Genomic DNA, 15286 nt, shown 5'->3' with positions numbered 1-15286 from the left:
TTCTGTAAATTTTACCAGTTGTTAATATTAAAACATAAGAGACTTAATAAAATTTTTTCCAACATCCTTGATTTATACATCTTAGTTGTATGGGTAAATCAAGTCATGATTTGATTGAGGAGAAACTTACCAGTGGCCTGAATGGAAATCTGATTGAGCCACGAGAAAGTGCATAGGGGACAGAACGTTCTAGAGCCGAGGACTGGTGGCCGGTGGCCTGCTTGTGAGAGAGTGCGTTGACGTGTGAGCGGTGGCACCTGCAGACTGTAATTGTTGGAAGGTTGGGTGTGTTTCGGCTTCCAGTGGCTGAGCTGGGCGTAATGGTTCTCCTCTGCTCTTCCCTCCTCCAGTTCCGCCTGTGATCATTAAAGAGTGGGCAGCTTACAAGGGGAAGTCTCCACAGACGCCGGAGCTGGTGGAAGCGCTTGCCTTCAGGGAGTGGACCTGCCCCAACTTGAAACGGCTGTGGCTGGGGAAGGCGGTGGAAGACAAGAACCGCAGGATGAGGGCCTTCCTGGCCTGTATGAGGTCAGACACGCCCGCCATGCTCAACCCGGCCAGCGTGCCCACCCACCTCACGGTGCTGTGCTGCGTCCTACGGTAGGTGGGCCGGTGCCCGCAGATGCTGTGCATGTGAAATGAGGAGCTGTCCCCATCCCGTGTTCGTGTGATGAAATGCAGTGTGCATCAGAATTGATCCTGTGTGGCATGTTTATGGGATGGCTGTATTTGTGTACTGTATGTAAATATCATACTGATTTTAAACAGGCTTTCTCCCTTGAATATTAGAGATGTTGAAGGCTGTGCGTGTTATATTATGTGTTATTTGGAGTTCTGTAGGGCAAATGTAGTAGCTCTTTTAATCATGTGTAGATCAGTACGGACTTGTGGTTATCTGTTTCATTCCTAGGGTTATAACCTCATGTATCCTTGTTTATTTGGTTGCTCAGATTGTTCCAGCTCAGGCCTCGGGGGCTCGTTCAGTGGGCTCTTGTGTCCTCTGTTCCCCCAGCACATTCTTGCTTTCTGGCACCACAAGATGCCTGCTTCGCTCTGGACCCTGCCTTCTCCAGGGGTCCGGCTCCAGCCCCTTGGAGAGGGATCAAAAACCCGGATCTGGGCCTGCATGCTGGCATGCCCTCAGCGGACGGGCCCCGAATGCCTGTGTGGACGCTGTTGGTGTTGGGAGTTAATTCGTGTTGGCATATGTATATCTGAACTAGGTTCATTAGTTTTTTGAGGGTTTTTTTGAACCAATTTCCAACTTAGGAAAAAGTTGCAAGTACGGTACAAAGAGCTTTTTTGTTTAAGAGTTTAATTTTTTTGATTGAAGTATAATTAATATACGTTATATTAGTTTCAGGCGTACAACATATTGACTCAACAGTCGTGTGCATTATCAGTGTTCACCACACACACAGACTCCTAATACAGAGAAGAAACTGGTGGTTGCAGAGCAGGAGGTGATGGGGGTGGGCAAAATAGAGCCTTTTTTTAACCCACATACTGGAGTGTGGTTTTTGAACAAACAAGGGCATTTTCTGATAAACACAATGTAGTCATCAGAATCAATCAACATCATGCCTATTTCTGTCTAACTTCAGGGTCCATTTAAGATCCTCTGTGTTTGGAGGTAAAGTCCTGTTGGTTTTTCTGCCAAACGCTGGAAGGTGCGGCTGCCCCTCTGTTGCTGTGGTCTCGCACGGGCTTTGTGCCTGCACCCTGACCGTGAGGCGGGGCAGGTGTCTGCAGGCTTTTCCAGTGGGGCTGCTCTGTCCTCTGTGTAGCTAGGACATGTTCCGTGGGAGGCTGTTTGTGTAAACACTCCATTCCTCCTTAGACCTCCATGGACTCACAGCTTCTGCCATCTTCAGGGGCCCCTAGGCCACTCCTGCCATCACTCAATCTGGTGCTTCGTTGTCACTGGCTGGGGCCCTGTCGGGCTGGCCTCTGTGTTCTCCTGATGGGTCTCCATCATCCTAGAAGCCACCACCCTTCTCCTTCTCCAGGCAGCCCTGCTTCCTAGGGGTGGAGACGGTCTCCCAGGCCCTCCCAGGGTGTTTCTGGTAAGCAGGTGCCGCGTGCCTTTGGACCCTTCCCACGTGGCGGCCTCTGAGCCTGGCATCAGAGCCTGGGGGTCCAGCCCTGTGTGGCCCTCCTCCCTGGCCCCCGACTCCCCTGTTTCTCACCCTGGGCTGAGGACGGGACAGAGCTTCAGTCGAGTGTTCATTTCCTGATGTTTCTTAAATTCATCACAGGCTTTAATGTCAGTGACTCATGTAGAAGCTTCTCCTTCTCTAAACTGAGGTTGGCATGAGCGATTGAGGATTGGTTCGTGGGAGAGACTAGATCTTTGTTTCGAATCTTCTGTTTTCCTCGAATGGAAAATTTATTTATGGACCTGTTTTTATCAGTAAATATATATATATAGCCAAAGATTAGCGATGAAGATTTTCGATGCTCTAAGATCAAATTAGCAAGAATAAATTTAGTTGATTGTATTTCTCTCTTCCAAGTTTGAATTGGTGTGTGGCCTTTACCCCAGTGGACAGCTGACCGTCCGCCCACCTGGAGAGAGGATGCCTCCTGCCGTCCCCAAGGCTGCCCTCCTCACCTGGTCTCTCTCCTTGTCCTTGTGGCCACTCCTTGGCCATCACCCCAGGCCTTTGTAAAGTCTTCCAGATTTCAGGATTGTCCTGGTCCCCATTTTTAAGGCAATCTTTATGGTTGTTTATAGAAAATAGACTCATTTTAGAACTTGGGACGGTTAGTAAATGTGACTGGCCATGTCACGAGGGGCTCTAGCACTCTGGTGGGAGGCAGGTGACTTGCTTGGCTGTGGAGATGGGCACACACCTGGGGTTTCTTGCATGGAGAGCCTCTCACGGTTTCAGGTCCTGTGGAGGTAGAGCTGGTTGAGGAGACGAAGTCAGGAAGAGGTGAGGGACTGCGGTTCATAGGACCAGTCCCCGGGGGCTCGGGGGCCACCTGTAAGCAGGCTGGTCCACTTCCACTAAGAGAGTCTGTTCTGCCTTCTGCATTTTGGGCTTGGGGACAGGCAGGTGACAGACGCACTGGCTCCATGGTACGACCGCAGGTCATGGGTGTGGGCTGAGTCGAGGCCTCACAGTTTGGAGGGGGTGGTGCTTGGAAGGGCCAGGAGGAGGGGTCAGGGTTGATGTGTGCCCCTGAGGCCCTGGGGTCGGACCTAGGTCCTGGGAGGGGAGGTGGTAAGGCCCTATGGGTGCCCAGCAGATGACTGTTCCTGGACAGAACCGGTTCTGAACTCAGGTTCGGCGGCTCGCCTCTCAAAAATCAACACTCGAGAGACAAGTGATAGTGGGAAAAGAGAGGTCGCTTTATTCAGAAAGCCAGCAACTGGCGAAGAGGGTGGACTAATGTCTGGAAGGCCACCGTCCCCATCCAGGCCAAGCGGGGAGGGTCTTAGAGGGGGAGGTGCGGGGGATGGGGAGGGGGCTGCGAGCGGGAGACACGGTGCCCAGGCGGTCGGCCCTATGCCCACGGGACCCTGACAGACTTGCTGGCATCCATGGCAGGTGTTTTTGAATGTGGTCTGGCCTTATCTCTTGGGAGAGACTGGTCCTTCACTCTCAAGGCCAGTGATATGCAAATCAAAGGAGAGCAGGTTAGTTTGCTGCGGACGGGGACATAGGGCAGCAAGAAGGGGTGCGTAAGCCTGAGTCCAGCTCCCTGCTGAGGCCATGGGAGTGCTGCAGCTAACCCTTGGCTGTGGTGGCTGTGCGGGGCAGGGCTGGTGGTCGGTCACAGGGTTTCCCTTTCTTTGATTTTCTCTTTCCTTGCCTTTCCTTTTTGGGTTTTGTTTGTTTGTTTTGCATAACTTCAAACTTGAACAGATTGTGAGAGGGGTTTGAGGAGTTTGCGGCTGTCCTTCACCCAGACTCCCTACACACGCCCTTGAGTGGAAGTTGTGGGTGCGATGCCTCTATCCCTGAGCTCTTGGGTATGTGTTTCTAAAAACAAAGACATTGTCAAAATCAGAAAAGTCATCTTAATTCAGCTTGTGCATATGTCTCTGTGAGATTTTGCCTGCTGTCCAGTGATGTTGTGCATCAGCAACAGGAGATCTCAGCTCGTGCTTGGGTTCAGCTGCCGAGTCTCTTCTAGTCCTTGAAGTGTCTAGGCTTCCTCTGGGTTGATGCGGAGTGAACACTGGCGTGTCTGCAGATGGTCCGTCTTATAGATAGCACGTGAACTAACGGGGCAGCAGCTTCAGGAAGCTGTCCGTACAAATGGGCTCCCAGATCTTGGCTGCCATTCGTCTGCCCCTGATTAGACTGTTTCTCAGTCCGCGTGTTCCAGTGTCTCTTTCCAGTGAGGTATGTTCCTGCCTCCAGGGTCTTGATGCCTGTGTCCCTTCTGGGGCAGTTGACACTGTGACAGCAGTGGGGAATGGGAGGATGGCAGCCAGATCTCTAGAACCATCCTCACGAAGGGGGGATGGGGGTGGGGTGCACACCTGAGCTGAGGTTCAGTGTGGGAGTGGAGCGAGTGTCCAGAACAGAGCGGAAGGCGGCTTTCCCAGCATACAGCCAAGACACAGATAGGCCCTCATCGCAGAGAGCTCACGTTCTCCTGAGCAGCGGGCTGCTGGCTTCAGTCCTGGTGGGACTCAGGTCAGTAGTAGATAAGGGGATGGAGGGCTTGAGCCCCCAAGCAGGACGCAGACAGTTGGTGGCTCCTGTGCCCGCACCCTAGGAAGCACGGCCTTCCCAGGAGGGTCACACAGGGACCTGCCTCTGCCTGGCCCCACAGACAGCCTCCCATTGTCTGCTTGTGTGGAGCGGCGTGGCAGGGTCGGGGAGCAGGCCAGGCCGTTGTCCATCACCTTTACTCATGACTGTGGGCATGGCCCGTGTGGTGTGGTTTAGTCCGGCCTTTCTGCACATGCCTCGCTCCCTTGTGTATCCAGAACCAGAGAGGTGAATGCTGGTTCTATGAAAATGTGAATAGAAAGCCAAATGGGGGACACATCAGGCATTCTAACCAAAAACATTCTTGTTCAGCTGAACTGACTTTGGAGAGTCTTTGCTGCCAACAAAACCAGTCTGTCCCCAAGACGGCCTTTTTTCTCATTCATCATTTTAAAAGGAATAGGGGGAGGGGTGCTGGGGGAGGTGTTTGTGTCTCGTGGGCGCACAACACTGAGTGGGTCTTAGGCCAGCGCTGTCCGTGTGCGTGTGCTCGCGATAGCAGATCTCATGTTCTGCGCATTTCATCAGCATATAAGAGCAGCCAGATGCGCAGGTGGAGTTTGTACGCGGAGCAGTGTTTCCCACGGCCACTGTTGTCTGAGTGCGGGCCTTTGTGCACGCTCGCTGTCTTGCATCGAGCCCTGACGCAGACCGTTGTCCCACAGGCGTGCGGCACCCACAGCCCTGCAGGGGTGCAGTGTTTGTCCCTGCGGACATCGACAGTTCAACGAAGTGAAACTTATATCTCTGTTAAATACATCCAGCTAAATCTAAATACCATACAGATGCAGTGTCTACTGTTTGTTTGCCTTGAAATTTCCTCCTCGCACCACGTAATGTTCCTGCAAAGCACGTAAGCTCTGCCACCGTGTCCCCATCTCTAAGGTGGGGTGGGGTGGCCCCTGCCCTGGGGTTGCTGGGGCCGCGGGGCTTGGAGGTGGTATGTGCCCGTGTAGACCAGTGCCTGGTACCGGTTTTTATTGAAAATACTTCTCATCTGCTGGACGGAACCTCCTTTGTTGCCTGTTCGCGCACATTCCCGTGGATGAGTATTGATTATTACCAAAATAGGGCTCCACACCACCTTGTTCCTGCTTTTGTTGACTTAGATTTTAAGCTCTGAGAGAACTTCCTCAGCAGACAGGACTGGAAGGAGCTTTGTGAGGCATGTCAAGCTCTCTCTGCTCTTTTTGAGCTGCCCGTCAGAGGTCAACAGAGGGGTCTGTCACCCCAGGTTATTTTTAGCAATCAGCGGCAACTTGACTGGGTCGTCCTTCAGGTTTGCCGAGTGCAGGGCTGGGGCCCTCGGGCTCTCGGGGAACCTCAGGCTGGGGCTGGGGTTGTCATGGAGGCAGGGCTTGTGGCGAGGTGAGTAAGGAGGAAGACCATGGACGCCTGGCGGTTCCCAGGCAGATGGCACAGATGGATGTTTCAGATTTAAAAGTCGATTTCATGGGCGCCTGGGTGGCTCAGTCGGTTAAGCGTCTGCCTTCGGCTCAGGTCATGATCCCAGGGTCCTGGGAACGAGCCCCACATCGGGCTTCCTGCTCGGGGAGGAGTCTGCTTCTCCCTCTCCCTCTGCCTGCCGCTCTACTCGTGCTGTCTCTGTCAAATAAAAATTTAAAAATCTTAAAACAAATAAAAGTCGATTTCACCTCCAGCTGCTCACACCAGAGCTGCCCGTGGGAGGTCAGCATGTCCAGGGGTTGTGGGTGCTGGTCTGGAGGCCGTGGTGTCCATTCTGGTCCCTTGGGCCCCTCCCTGTCCCCTCCCCTGGTGCTCTCCTGCGGTGCGGGAGCCTCTTCTGTGCATGTGTCTCACACAACACTCGCTCTTCATCTGAAGCTGCGTCTTTTTTATTTGGACCTAGAGTCTGCCTTCCAGGTATCCGGTCTTCAATCGAAATAAATCATGTAAATTGGTGCTTACAATGTATTTTCAGGGTTTGAATACCTTACCAGAGTGAAGTTGTACCAGAAATCACTGAGCAGCCACTTTGCAGCATGTGCAAATGTGGTGTGCTATTTTAATCACTCTGAAAGCAAACATTGTGTTGAGCCCAGGTGATGAGACACGCGTTTGTAGCTGGTGTCATGCAGTGCACATAAAGACAACTGGGGGAGAACTCTCGGTAGTCCCTCCCCCCCACCCAGCGCATGTCATCTGACTGTCCTTAGAACCTGGATGCCAGGTTGTGCGTGTGACTGGTGACCGCTCCATCCTGACACCAGACCCTCTCTGTCCACCTGTAGGTATATGGTGCAGTGGCCTGGAGCACGGATCCTGCGTCGCCAGGAGCTGGACGCCTTCCTGGCTCAGGCGCTGTCCCCCAAACTCTATGAGCCTGACCAGCTGCAGGAGCTCAAGGTAATGGACAAGCCTCATTCCTTGTGTTGGGAAGCGTTGCTTCGGAGTTCTGTGATGAGGGCTGACCTCACCGGGCAGAGCCGCTCAGAGCGCTAGACTAGAAAACCGAGCTGCGGACTTGGGAGCCTTCAGGGCAAAGGCAGTATCCTTCCCGGTGATGGAAACGGTCAAGTCTACTTCTGTCCGATAGAGGTTTTCCCTCGTTACCAGGGGGCGTTTACTCTTATTTTCACATCAGGAAGTAAACTTGCTTTTGTTTCAGGTGGGGACCCCGAACCCCAGGGAGGGCTTGGTCTTCAGGATTTTCTCACATCTGGCCAGGATTCTTTTCTCATTTCGTTCTTTTGTTCCTAATAACAGCATTCGTTTTCTCTAAAAAATAGTCTTGGCCCTCCTCAATTGTAAACCCCTTTAAAAAGCCACTTGAAGAACAGTGTTACGCCATCATCCCTATGCCCCTTTTGCTTAGCATTTAACATCATATTCCTTTTAAGTTTTCCTTCCAGTAACTCCTTTTGTTCTTTATTGTTTTCGCAACATTAATTTTCTCCAAGTGGCCCCCTAGTTTTTGGGGTGCTTATCTTTTCAGTGCACTTGGGTCAGTCGCTGTGTTCGCACAGCCATACTCGCTTTCTGTAATGTCTGTACTAAACTTTAGAAAGTTTAAGACTTTCCAGAGTTAGTGAAATCAGTGGATCTGCTTTTTCTTTTTAATGTACAGGGGTTTTGTTTTTTTTCCTTTGACATAGTTTTTTTTTGGTTTTGTTTTTGTTTTTTAATACTTGATTTGTAATCAGATAATCTCTTTTGACAAATTGCCTTCACTTTTTGATCTTTTAGTTATTCTTTATGAAGGCATTCTTTCCCTGCAGGGGTGTTTGAGGCTCACTTTATACTCAGTATTCCACAGTTGGGGCCCAATCAATGTCTGGTTCCCCTGAATTATTTAGTTAAATTCAGTAATTTGGTGTTGAGTGGCCCTCAACTGTGCAGAGCCCTGGGTCACACGTGGTCGCCCTAGGCTTCTGATGACTTTGACATAAGCTAATAAATAAGACAGCAAAACTTAGAACCCACCCCAAATTATATTCTTTACTTTGCAGATAAAGCTTTTCTGTTTGTTAGACAGAAATTATTTTCATTTGTAATGTTTTTGAATTTAAGTTTTCGTTCTAGAATATTTGGCTGGGTGTCCCCAAAAGGCTGGCCCTCAGCGCAGGCTCTCGCTTGCGTGCCCCCGGCTGGTGGTGCCATCAGCTCTGTCTTCGTCCCCAGCCTGTGCTCAGGGGTGTTGTGAATACTTTGACTAGCGTGTGGTGCCATCCCTCTACCTCTACTTCCTGTTTCTCTTATTTAGATTATTACATCAGTATTGACATCCCAGTTCTGAAAATCAGACCGCCAGGTATCAGGTATGCCCACCAAGCCTTACTCACCATCAAGTTGCTTTTCCTCAAAGTTCATCTTCTCTCCCATATCCTTTTCATTTTGGATCAACACATAGGTATAACTTTTGAAAGACAGCCACACTCTAAGCTTTCATTTTGGTTCTTTTGAGGTCTTAGTGCTTTCATGGTTTTCTCCTGATCCTTCATCTGAAGCCAGGTGTTTCTAGAGCTGTGTTTAGAAAGACCTATTTTATGTGCAGTGACTTGAGGCCTGCCACTGTCCCTTCGGCTCTTGCTGGTCTGGAGGTCCACCTTCCCTTCAAGGACGGCCTGCACTGCTGGCACTTCACTCCCAAGCAGCCCAGATTCCGTAGAGCTAGAAGGGGGAAATAGTATTCACTGGGGGGAAAGGTAGTTTTTTTTGTTTTGTTTTGTTTTTTTAAGATTGAGGATTCTCTCAGCTCTCAGATTGAGAATTGATAGAAATAATCATTATTTAAATGCTGTAGAAATCCCTAGGCAAAGCTGAGAGTCCTAAAATTCAGTGATAGAAAAGTTAATTTTTAAATTGCTTTTTCATTTAACCATTAAAATTTTTTATATATCGAAAGCAAGGATGATGCTTTTCCATGAAATGCCATTTCACTGTTTGGGATATAGTCAACTCTTGATTTTGGTGGTTGTCTTAGGGGCCTCTGTCCAGTTTGTGGATTGCCCAGACCCTATTTTTGTTCTCCCATTTTTGTCCATTCTATGCTTTTTAGAATAAAGAGGAGAAGAAAAGTAAAAGACCCAGTTCTGACTTTGGCCTCTCGTTGGCTTTTCTGATGGGAGGTTTGGTGGGGAAAGATGTTGAAAGCATTAATTTAGAATGACTTTGTAAGAGTGCCATCTTGTCTGTGGGCGCTCAGTCTGCCCACTGTGACTGTGAACAGCTGCGTGTCCAGCGTGGCTCCTCGCAGACGTGGTCTGCAGGGATCAACGGCCCTTGTTTTCCCTTCTGTATTTTTTAGGTGCTTCTCTTAGGCTACCCGCATGAAGGTAGTGGTGAAGGTAAATCAGTGCGGACCCTGTGCCTTGAGGAAGGTGGGGAAAGGGTCGGGAGAAGGACTTTTGTACAGGCTCAATATTTATCCAGTTTCTCTCTCCCCTGCTCTTGATGTCCTTATAATTGCTTTAGACTCTTGTAACAGTCTCACCTACTCAGTGCAGAACGTGAAAGATGGAGGAAGAGGGGCTCTGCGACTGGGTCAGGCCCCTGTGGTGCCTGCAAGAGTCAGGGTGCGTGCAGGTGAACACGGCCGGTCGGAGGATGGGTCTGCGGCCCGGCGCGGAGCTGCTGGGTGGGGCAGCCTCACTGGCACTTGGTTCTTGAGCTAATTAGGCAGAGGTTGAATTCCGTATTTGTATTTCCTGTAAAGTCAGAATTGTGTCACTTTCTCTAGTTGAGGAACTTTGGACACTGCTGACGATTTTCTCTTCCTGGGTGTAAGAGTGAGGCTGGGATGCGGCTATCGCAGCCACACCCGCGACCAGGGGATCAGACTCCAGTGCTGCCAGTGACCGGTGTTAGGGCCCTGAACGCTCTGTGACTCCGTGTCCCACTCCGTGAAGTGGAGTGCTAGGAGAGGTGTGTGTGTCGCACGGTGGCCGAGACGTAAACGGGATAATGTACATGAAAATGCGCACAGCGGTACCCGATATGTACGTGTCATGGCCCCTGTAGGTGTTACGGAGCGTTATTTGTATAATTAGCATGGAGGGAAAGAAATATAAAACACTATGTGAAGTAATTTAGAAAACTGGACGAGGCAAGATCTGCACGGCAGTTGAGATTTTATTTACATTATTTAAACAGCATTTATTTTGAGAATTTTTTCTGTGAAATTATGGTAGTTGTTGTTAGTAAAACTACATGATTCGATAATCATTTTTGAAACCCATGCAAACGGTTCCTTCACTGATGGTGAGTCTGTTTAGAATAAGTAGATGTGTGTGTGGGTGAGGCCGACTCCCCACACCTCCCGTCAGCTCCCCGGGAGACATCTGCCCACCCGCTCCGTCCTCCACATGAGGGGTGGTGTGTGCACGTGGCCACCACCGGGGGCCAGGCGCTGGCAGCAGCTTCCCCAGAAGGCACTGCTGGGCTTTGGGACAACACTCGCCACCCCTGGCTTCCCCGTGGCCCGCCTGCTGCAAGGCCACATGCCCAGGGTCAGCTTTCCAGGAGGAAACGCTCCCTCTTTCTGCTTCGAGACTCTCAGAGGAGAAGGGACATTTCCACTTCAAGTGAATTCTTTCTCCATTTTGTTCCTCCTTTTCTGTGTTTTCTGCTCATAAATATAAAAATGCACCCAGTCCCATCATGCAGCCCTGCCTGCCCTCAGCCGAGCACGGTATCCCTCCCAGTGAGGCTGGAGGCTCCAGAGAAGCCGCTCCCAAAGCAGGGGCCGGCGGGCTAGGCTGTGGGCATGGACAGGCTTTTCCAGGTTTGGAAAAATCCAAAAAACAGAGTTAGCTGATTGTGGGGATGTTGGCACTGTGCACGAAATGGCAGATGCTCATAAATTCATCATTATCTGGCACGGGCATGACCTTTTTCCTTTTTAATGAAAAGCCAGGGCACCTGCATTGCTTAGTGGGTGCCCCGTAAAGAAGGCATTCTTGGGACACCATCACCTTAGAAAGTAAGCATGCAGGGCAAGGAGACAGAAGCTAGGCAGTGAGAGCTCGGTTCTGGATAATCCACAAATCAGGTCCTTCATAGACGATCAAGAGTTGACTGTATCTGTCAGTGTTCCTTGCGCAGCGCACCAGGTGCGAGCAGATAGGGCGGCAGCACCAGCGGCGGGGGAGGGGAGGGGGGCGGCCAGGAGAGATAGTCTGCATGGTCCAGACACAGTGTTTTTGTTGTTGTGTTCTCCATTTATAAGCTATCCATTTCTCCTGAAACATTTGACAGTCTCATTAATGAGTTGCTATCTAAAACATTAACATATAAAATGATATAAACATGAAGTACAGATTTTAGAATGAAATTATACTGAGTACTTTTTTAATATGACTTGAAAAATGCAGAATCTTACTAGAATGTTCCTTGTTATAATCTTTCTGTTCCTACGTTGGCAGCATGTAGGATCTGCAGTGTGACTTGTTTTCATGCGTGAGTTGTGGACTTCCTGAGCGCTAAGGAGACTCCTGGTAGTCTGTTACTGTGTGGTGTCAGCCACAGCGCAGTCTCCCTGTGCGCTTGTGCAACGCTTTACAGTTCCACATTGAAATAAGCAGTATGTTTATAAAGCAGTGTCTTAAATGTAAATCCGTTAAGTAACGTAAAAAGCCTGTGCTCAGATAGGCCAGCCCTAGGGTCACTGTGAGGCAATAGCAGGTGTGCTTAGGGGGCATTTGGTGGAGGGGTGTCCACGTTAACTGTGGAGAGCTATAGTCAGACGCTGTGAGAAACAGGTCCTGTTGTGCTCTTACTCCATGGAAATCACTCTTTTCCGTTTAAAGATTGAGAACCTCGACCCCCGAGGCATTCAGCTATCAGCTCTCTTCATGAGTGGTGTGGACATGGCCCTGTTTGCGAATGACGCATGTGGCCAGCCGGTGCCCTGGGAGCACTGCTGCCCTTGGATGTATTTTGATGGGAAGCTCTTCCAGTCCAAACTCCTCAAAGCAAGCCGGGAAAAGACCCCACTCATCGACCTCTGTGATGGTCAGGTCAGTTGCGGGGAACATCGGTGGGGGGCAGGGAGGAGTGGCTGTGGCCGCCTCAGACCGGGATGCAGGAACGTGCGCTGGCTAATGAGCCCGGGCCAGCCCCACGTGTGCGTAAGTGTCCGTGCAGGCCGCGGGTGCCGATCTCTGGGTGTACAGGCGGCATGCTGCACCCACCTGAGCACTAAGTCACCAGATACTAAACCTTGCTCCTGGGGGTCATACGGAGCTGGGTTTCTGCTGGCCTCTGGCCACATCTCTGTCAGCAATTCCAGACGCTGCCTTGTTTATGTGTGTTTCTGTTGCCAGACATCTCGATGGACATATATTGTGCACTCACATTGTCCTCACGGCCGGCAGCACTGTAACAGCCTGAACAAAGTGCACGTGACACACGCGCTTTCTCCACAAGGCACATCCCACAGCCTGGCACTTAGGGACACAAGCCAGCACGCAGCATGATGCTCAGGCCCATTTCAAACAGCAGAATCACCCACAGAAACAGAAACGTGGCACTAAGTAGACGGTATAAAATCTGAAACAGGATGGCAGAGCCCTGGTGGCACCTCCCACCTCACCCCGCTCTGCACGGTCTTCGGATCGCCACAAGACGGTCACGAGCACTGATTCGGGGTTACAGATACATTTCAGCAATAGGGGAATCCACAGACGTGGGTAAGGAGGGACCCTGCTTGTGTGAAATCCTGGTTTAAGCATAAGTTGAAGTCGGTTGTCAGGCGATCTTGTCCCGTTGCATGAAAGAGGCTCACATTTGCTTCAGGCTTCTAACTACGTATTCTTCCCGAGCCACTGTGGCTCCCAAGTCAGGCTCAGTCTAAAGACAGATTTATGGAGTGCGCGGGTTTTCAGAGCCTTGGATTAAGAATTGGTGTTGCTGTATGTCTTTATGTATTTATTAACAAAAGACACTCCAGGTGAATGTCGTGGGTGTTTTTTCACGATGAATTTGACGCACACGAGCAGTGTTGGGCACGTCTGTGCAGGTGATGTTACCCTCTGTGATGTGACCCCCCCTTGGGCAGCTTCCTGTCCCACCCCAGTGCGGTCACTGTGCCTCGGTGCCCTCTGTGTCACGCGCAGCACACGCCGGGCTGAGCGCTCAGTCAGTGAGCATTGTCTGCGCTGCAGTGTGACCTGTCTGGACTCAGCCGCTGGTTTCCAGAACCAAAACAACACTTTCAATTAAGAACTCCTGTAGTAAATGGTTTTTGCCTGGAAATAAGCCAAGAAAGCCGGGGTTTAAGTTGATGTTTGTCTGGGTTCGAGGTCATGGGAGCAAGAGGGGTCTGTTCATTGCGTTTTCAGTCTTGCTTGCCTTCCGTACGAAGTGTGGCTATGCAGACCGTGACTTGTGGGAAGTATGCAGATGTGTCCTGGCAGTTGGCATGTCTCACTTTGTCCTGTCCGTTCCAATTCAAGTGAAGCCTTGTGAGCCACGTTTTCACGTGCCGGCACTTGACTTGCAGGCTGAGCAAGCTGCCAAGGTGGAAAAGATGCGGCAGAGCATCCTGGAAGGGCTGAACCTCTCCCGGCAGAGCCACCCACTTCCCTTCCCGCCGCCCGCGGCGCTGCCTTTCTACCCTGCCTCCGTGTACCCCCGGCACTTCGGGCCCGTCCCCCCGGCTCAGGGCCGAGGGCGGGGCTTTGCAGGTGAGTGTGCAGGCGCTTTTGGGAGGGACTGGTGGTGTGGGGGGACAAGCGCACGTGCCACGTGCACCACGTGTAGCCCTATGGTGGTCCGTGTCTTGCTGTGCTGGGAACTTGTAATTAATCGTCAGGCTTATGATGAAATTTGCAGCACCAGCTTTTCAGGAGAGACCAGCGCAGACTCAACTCCCGAAGCCGTGATGAGGAAGGGAGAGAGGGAAATACAACACTGCTGCAGAGACTAGGTGTTAGGGTTGGTTGGCTCACGTCTGGGGGCCAGAGGAGTCCTCTCCGCCAAGGCCACCCTCCCCGACCCACCTCCCCCCTCCCCCCCAGCTAGTGGCTGAGCGCCCGTGGTTGATAGTTCAGAGTTATTCCAGTGCTGGTAAGGGGGGCTGGGAGACCCCCTTCCTGGCAGCTGATGGTGTGGGAGCAGCAGCTGAAGGAGACGGGGTCACTCTGCCCAGAAGTCCACCGGCGGCTCCCCCCGATCCTGCTCCTCATGGCTTCTCCGTCTCTCTCCACCTGGGTCCCACAGGAGTCTGTGGCTTTGGAGGCCCCTATGGGGAGACTGTAGCAACAGGCGCTTACCGTGCCTTCCGAGTGGCAACGGCAGCGGGACACTGCGGAGCCTTCTCCGGCGGTGACAGCAGCAGGACTAGCAAGTCGCAGGGTGGTAATTATGCCATGCCTTCTCCTAGAGCTTCGCTGCCCCGCCTGGCCCCCCTCTGCTGTCCTGGCCCAGCACTGCATCCTTTCCGCTAGGCCCGCTCCAGCCCCGTCTGCCCCCAGGTCTCTGCCTTGCAGCGGGGCCATCGGGTGTCCACATGGCCCTTTGCGCCTGGCCCCAGCGTCGCCTCCTCTGCTGGGACAGGCTGCCTGATGGTGCCTGTTGGTAGGCTGCTCCCCCGGCGAGAGAGGACAAGCTGGTGTAGAAGGTTCTGAGGCCGTAGCAGAACTCCTGGCACAAAAACTTGCCACAGACTGTTTCATAGGAAACATTTTAAAAGAAAGTTCTAATACCACATATATAAATGAGTTTATTTTAAATTCCCTTTGCTTCTCTTCTTGTATGTGTTAGTCTTACAGGAGAGAAAAAAGTCAACATTTAGTTTTGAAATAATATCTTGTGATTTTGCTGTAATTAGAGCTTGTGACTCGTAGCTTTGTCACATGTCCTGTATTTTGGGAATGCAGAGTTAGACCCGGCCATCCCATCCACATTACAGGACTCTTCAGATACATTTTTGAGTAACTTTAGGATAGGCAAGTCTTCCTCTCCTGCCCAGGAATATTTTCCCAGCTCAGCTTCTTGGGGCTGGAGGGAGAGCTCTTCTGGAGCAGTAAAGACTCGCAGGCCAGTGCAGCGCCCCCTCTCCCCCGACAGGGCTCTGGGGCCATTTCTCCCTC

The 15286-nt window shown here is 51.3% G+C and overlaps 1 protein-coding gene across 2 annotated transcripts in view; it reads left to right on the top strand.

Annotated features, from left to right (window-relative positions):
* The window catches only part of FAM120A (family with sequence similarity 120A), a 92568-nt gene that overhangs the window by 67060 nt on the left and 10222 nt on the right, over positions 1–15286 (top strand). Inside the window, exons 11-15 of one of the 2 annotated variants that reach the window (XM_027614884.1) lie at positions 351–600; positions 6986–7100; positions 12002–12211; positions 13696–13879; positions 14415–14552. In XM_027614884.1, coding sequence (XP_027470685.1) covers positions 351–600; positions 6986–7100; positions 12002–12211; positions 13696–13879; positions 14415–14552 — 897 coding nt within the window. The remainder of the gene's footprint in view (positions 1–350; positions 601–6985; positions 7101–12001; positions 12212–13695; positions 13880–14414; positions 14553–15286) is intronic. The other variant, XM_027614885.1, reaches the window with a different exon arrangement.

This window comes from Zalophus californianus, chromosome 13 (assembly GCF_009762305.2).
Source record: "Zalophus californianus isolate mZalCal1 chromosome 13, mZalCal1.pri.v2, whole genome shotgun sequence".
In the NCBI taxonomy this organism is placed as follows: domain Eukaryota; kingdom Metazoa; phylum Chordata; class Mammalia; order Carnivora; family Otariidae; genus Zalophus; species Zalophus californianus.
Note: the sequence above shows the minus strand (reverse complement) of the source record. Positions and strands in the feature narration are given on the sequence as shown.